The sequence below is a fragment of the Papaver somniferum genome, unplaced genomic scaffold (genome assembly GCF_003573695.1).
Source record: "Papaver somniferum cultivar HN1 unplaced genomic scaffold, ASM357369v1 unplaced-scaffold_84, whole genome shotgun sequence".
Taxonomy (NCBI): Eukaryota; Viridiplantae; Streptophyta; class Magnoliopsida; order Ranunculales; family Papaveraceae; genus Papaver; species Papaver somniferum.
Genome location: NW_020651415.1, coordinates 794,286 through 800,710, shown reverse-complemented (window position 1 = coordinate 800,710; position 6,425 = coordinate 794,286). Strand labels below are relative to the sequence as shown.

At 36.1% G+C, this 6,425-nt stretch overlaps 1 protein-coding gene across 1 annotated transcript; it reads right to left on the bottom strand.

Moving 5' to 3' along the window:
• Positions 1–555: 555 nt before the first annotated feature.
• Positions 556–2,478, bottom strand: LOC113345812 (protein FAF-like, chloroplastic). Its single transcript, XM_026589480.1, has 2 exons — positions 2,377–2,478; positions 556–2,201 (listed from the first exon to the last, which is right to left on the bottom strand). Exon 2 carries the CDS (start codon positions 2,177–2,179, stop codon positions 755–757), a length of 1,425 nt encoding a protein of 474 aa, XP_026445265.1. The 5' UTR covers positions 2,180–2,201; positions 2,377–2,478; the 3' UTR covers positions 556–754.
• Positions 2,479–6,425: the final 3,947 nt, after the last annotated feature.

The following is a 6,425-nucleotide window of genomic DNA, read 5'->3' as shown; positions in this document are numbered from 1 at the left end:
ATGTACACCAAACTGATTATCAATGTAATCGTTTTATTTGCTTCTGCGTTGTGCTTCTGCTCTCTCTTGCTCGATCCTACACCAGTGGTTCGATGGATTTCATTCCAATTGGATTGTGTTGGTCTGAAATTGAACTTTATTTTTTAAAATCGCATTGATATTGAATATTACATATCCCCAATTACTGTTCACCCAATCACCGCGATCAAAACAGATCATTTGTCCTCAATTGGTTCAAATAAAAACGAAATCAGAATACCGTGGTGTAAACATATATAAAAACCGTGGTGAAAGATCTAAACAATTAGGGACGTTTATAATAATAAGAAAAGTGACGAAATAGAAGGATTTTAGACTTTTAGTTATAGTGAGTTATGATGGAATATTCGGTCGAAATGGGTTTTGGGTCTACTCATATCAAGTAACTATCTAACTTGCTTGAAACCCGTTTCATGCACATGGCAGAGAATTCTATATATGGCCTCCCAATCTCATCTATAAACAGATAAGAAAATTGTTGGTACAAACCACACAAAATACTAATCGCAATCGGATAGGAAGAGAGCGTGAAATCACTTTCCCCGAAAAGATAGAGAAATAGAAAGCAAGAGAGCCAACGCTGATTCATATGTTTATTATGAATGTCCAAAATTCACTCTCTCTTATCGGATTGTTTTTCGAGTTTAGAGCATGTACAATTAATTACATAACATCTGCATTTTCACAAAAGTTATATGAAAATGATATTGGTGAATTAAGATGTAGCAATGCAATGAGGTTCCCAAAACACTAAAGATCTCCTTATGTGTTCTGGTTTGCAGTAAGCTGGAACCATCAAATGTTGATCAACAATCTTTTCTCCATTGCAATATTGTTTCTCCTCCTTATAATCTTTCCTTCCTTTTGTTGTTGTTGCTGAACCCTTAGAAGAGAAATTATTACTATTGTTGTTGGTGATGTAATTATTCTTGTTCCTTATGAGATTATTACTGTTGTTGTTATTGTGGTGGTAAGGATTTTTATTGTTGGGTAGTGATTGTTGGTTAAGTGAATGATGGATTCCACCAACTGATACCATTGAGGATGTATTATTTCGCCAAAAATACTCATATCTGTTGGAAGAAGAAGCCTCTACAGTTGCCGCCGTCACCCCAATGGTTTGTTGTGGAAGTGTGTACGGTATTAATTGAGACGACCTTCGTGGTGGCGGTGGTGCCCCGGGAGCTGATGTTGGTGGTGATACTGGAAGTGATTGTGGTAGTAATTTAGTTGATGGTGAATTTAATATTTTTTCCAACTTATTTTTTAGATTAGATGATGATGACCAATTATTCATGTTGTTTGTCAGACCTGTAAACTTATTCACCATCAATGCAGATCTGTGAACTTTCATCACTCGAGTTGGCAGTTCTGGAACTCTAGTACTCGTCATTCCCAACACAAGCCCTTTGTCTTCTTCTTCTTCCTCCTTTCTGGGTTCTTCAATCTCATTATCAGGACTAAAATCGAATTCTACTTCCTCATCTGTTTCGAAAACATGTTCCAATGATTTGGATTCTGGGATAGATGATGTGAAGGTAAGAACAAGACGACCGTCTTTGCGTTGAGCTTTGAACCAATTTTGAGAAGTAGGAACAGAGACAGATTCAAGAACTAATCTTCCATCTTTGCGATGAGTTTTCATTTGAATACCTCCTCCTCCTGGTTTAGAGAGTGATTTAAGTGGGGGTGGGAAAGATCTACGAGCTGCTGATGGTGGTGATGAGTACTTCTTAATGTAATTTGCAGCTACTACTTTATTCTTATCAACTTTGACTATTTCTGATCTCTCATCCACTACAACTACTTGTTCAATTGCTCCTTCTTCTTCCTCTTCAGTATCAGAAAGACTAATGTCTGAATAAGGATAACCATCAGACCCAGATTCAGAACCTAAGTTTTCAGTACAAATCTCAAGGCTTTTAAGAGATAAACAACTCTTGGATTGTTTGACAAGAGGATGAACATATGGAGGTGGAAGAGATGATGAATTTTGAGTTAAAATCGAACACCAAATATCAAGCTTTCCTTGTTGTTGTCGAGCAAAAGCATTCTTTGGTTCGACGTGTTGATCATAAATCTTAGACATGTCAACTGCTGAAAGTGTCCTTCTCAATGAGTTAGTAGTAGCACTTGACATCTTTGAGTTTGTAAGTATCACTCTGCAAAAGAAAATGTTCACATCAGAAATCAACTACAAAGTGCAGAACCTGCAAATAAATGTCATTCCAGTACAATGGGTGCTTGGTTTTTTAGCACCACAGTTCATATTGGAAAAATATATCGAAAATACAAAATGAAACTATGATGAATATATGAAGTAATTAAGTTGCTTACCTTAAACAATGATGAAGAAAAACTACAAACAAGCATCCAGCAATTTTGAGTATTGAAGTGATGAAAACTTTAAGATTGAAAAATGATTGATGGATGGATTGATAGAAGGATAGAGAATGGGAGTTGTATTTGTAGTCGAAGAAAAAGGCTTTTAAAGGAATCATGTGATGTTTCAGTCATTCATAATTAATTAGAAGGAATCATGTAATGTTTCAGTCATTCATTATTAATTAAACAGTGAGTGAGTGAGTGAGTGAGTGAGAAGCAGCTAGGAAGGAATCCATTCTGGGCAAAATGATTGAGTGGAGAAACCAAGCCAGGTTAATAGAAAGGGAAGAAGGAATAATGTATGCAGAACCAATTGAGAACGCGTTTTCTGTACGTTTTGTCTTTAACTCTTCTTCACTTGTAGACGTCATCATAGAGCTCTATCTTCCGGCACAAGACATAGCAATATTGAAAATTAGAAAAATATATGCATGGCCAGTGAGCGTGAGTCAAACCCTAGGTAGACATTGGACCACAATATTATGCATGCACGGCCAATGAGCATAAGTCAAAATATTATGCATTGGTTGAACAAAAGTATTAGTAGTTAACAATAGATTAAAAATTGATATAGAAGCATGGCCAATGAACATGAGTCAAAACCGTACGTAGCCATTGGATCACATTACCTAGCTACTAGAGTGCCTCTCCGCTAGAACCCAAAAGTAATAGTAGTTAAAACTATATAAATTATAAAACTTCAGATTCTATAAAATTAAAAACCTTAATTATGTTTTAAAATGTGGTTAATCACCACAAAGTAAAGTATCAAATAAGTCAAATCGAAGCACCCAAAACCCACCCACCGTTTGATTTATTCGTCAGTACGGCATGGAAATATGGATATTAAAATTGGTGAAAGTTAATGGCCGGTAAGTATCTGATTCTCAATCTACTTCATTTAGAACTACACTAATCTTAATTAGTAAATTATTGCATTTGGATTAGTAAGAATATATATAGAGCTACAACTAAGGATGATAAATGAAGATAATAATAAAAAGTTTGTGGATGAAAGAGGTGTGAGATGAGGCCAAACATGCATTATGGAAAGAAAGAAAACAAAAAAAAACATATGACCTATCGTGATTGGGATAGATAATTGCAGATTAGTACAATGATCTCAAATAATCATGTAGATTGGAAACGAGCGGTACAGATTATTGCGGATCAGTGCAATAATCTGCAATCAATCTACAGATTAGTTGCAGAGCGTTATAGATTATCTTGAGGGGATAGATCATTGCAAGCAAGGGTAGGTTGGTCCCTGAAAATTCCTTGTTGGCAGGTCAGTTCGTTCCCAAAAAAAGAAAGGGATAAACCATCGCAAGCAAGGGAAGTAAATTCTTTGTTGGAAGATCAGGTAGCCCCCTAAAAGAAAAGGAATAGACCATTGCAACCAAGGGCGGTAAATCCCTTGTTGGCAGGTCAGTTAGTCCCAAAAAAAAAGAAAATTCAATTCAATTCAATTCATCGAGGATAGATCTACGCAAGGAATGGCGGTAAATCCCTTGTTGGCAGGCCAGTTAGTCCCAAAAAAAAGAAAACGACTGGTCGGATACCGATGGTGGACGGGTCAGAACAGCGGCTCGATGGATTTAGCCTGGGAAGCTGTTTCGGATCGGACATCATCGATCGGGTGGGATGTACATGTTGGGGATGCATTGGGAAGCGGATTAGTGCGGAGATCTGAAGCGAGATGGAAAGCAGAAATGTCGGTATAGTTGGTTGAATGAAGAGTGTTCCTCTTAACAACAAGGGCGCAGAGACGGTCTGACCACGCCGGCGGGACATCAAATATCTGCAGCACTCACTGTCTAAATGGTGCGGATTAGCTGTCCCCCAAAACCACCCAACCAGATGCGCACGCAGGGAACAAAGGGTAATCTTCACTGTTGAGTTTAGCTCAATTAATTTCTCTATGATCAATTCCCGCTTGAGTCTGAGCACCAGAGAGATTGACTGATTGCATGCATTCATTCTGAGTACACCATACATTCACTCATCCTGTTGGCTAGGCCTGAAAGTGTAACAAGGATAATCAGTAGGGTGAGCTACATTAATTTTCCTGATGGCTCCTATTAAAAAAAAATTAGTTAACTTTTCTAAATGAAGTAAAACAAAGTATTTATTCTTCTTTCTATTGGTTAAAAAAGAGCATACTAACATGGGATAGTCAAACGAGATTTCAAGTGACTTCCATAGATTTTAAATTTCAGTGACTCCCGGAAATTCTCTGCAAATCTAGAGATTTTAAGAGACTCTCAGAGAATATTTTAGAGAGTTATTGTGACTTATAGAGATAAAAAGATGAGATTTATAAAGAGTCTTTGTGATTTGTGGAGACAAAAAATGTAGAATATCTCCTGAAAAATTCAAAACATCTACTCATTCTTTTATTTTCTATGTTACTACAATGTTTATAAAAGTACCATGAATATCTAATGAAAATCCTTCAGAAAAAATAAAAATACATAATCTAATAAAATATGTGCCCATTGTTGAAATAAATCTCATTGTTGTCCTACGCCTAATTTTCATTCTCTTTATCTCACTCATTCCAGTAACTCCTTATTGCAACAGTATAGTCTTTCGAATAACAGGAGTGTTGGAATGACTCTTATGAAATCCTAATCCAATAACATAGAATTTTATAGAATTGAAATGATTTAGAAAAGGTCTCTAACCAATAACAAAAGACATTGGGAGACTCTCCGAAAATCTCAATGAAATAACAGTAGATTTGGGAACTCCCCAAAAGTCACTTGAAATCTCGTTTGACTACCCCTGTAAAGCACCACCTCTCATTTAACGTACAAAATATAAACAAAAAGTTAGCAGATTAAAGAAGAGAAAGGAAAACATATTCCCCTCCAACAACAATGTTTGATAAGTTATATGGAAATAACTTTCGTATAGTAATGAAACATTACATCATTGATAATAAAGAAATGGTAAGTTAATCATAAAAAGAAAAATTCTGTTATAATGGGTTAGATGAAGATCCCATACTAACGAATAATGCTACGCCATGTGTATGTTGTATATACGAACACGTACCATGAGTTTCAGAGCAATGTTGGTCCAACTCATCTCTTTTAGACTATGAGAGCTACGGCAGCCTTGGCTTAGCCTTTGCTGATTGAATCATAGATGCCACAAGAATCAAATTCTGCTGGAGAACAGCCAGAGCGGATTATAGTTAGTGGTAAAGCCATGGATTATCCCATTTGTACCCGGATGAAAACATATATCAGTAATATACTTGTGATAGCATTTTAGTGCACACTTTATGCTTCACCTGGTACACAGGGCCTGTGATGAACGCCCTCGTGTAAATGTAATCATATTTGTCACTATTTTTTCAGTTGTACGAAGCTATTACGGTAAACGAAAAACAAAATAAAGAACTAAGTTTTTTGTATTCTGTGAAATTTTGAAAATTCAAAAATCTCATCCATATTCCGTTTGCAACTGATTGATAGGCTTATGTGTATTAACAACTGCAACATTAATAAAAAGCTCATAAAAAAAGAAGGGTATAGCATACCAGATGGTACAAATGTGACTCACTAGTAGATTCATATAGCTAGAAAAGAAACGCAAACTAAAGTCAAAATGGGATTTGGATCTACTCGTTTAAACTTGCTTGAAACCCCTTTCATGCACAAAGCACAGAATTCTATATTTGGCCTCTCAATCTCATCTACAGTAGACAGATAAGCAAATTGCTGCTATAAGTTGCTGCTGACCATACCCAGTGATATTAGTTTGGTTTTTAGTAGTGAAGCAAATCAAAATGAATCTTTTAGGTAGAGTTTTTGTATTCTTTGGTCTAGTTATAATGTTAAAATTGGTAGGAACCACACTAAATTGTAATGGAAAATTGCAATCGGATAGGAAGAGAGTGTACGTGAAGTCCGCTTTCGCTAAAAAAGATAGAGAAACAGAAAGCAAGAGAGCCGACTCTCATTCTTATATGCGTACCGCAAACTCTTTTT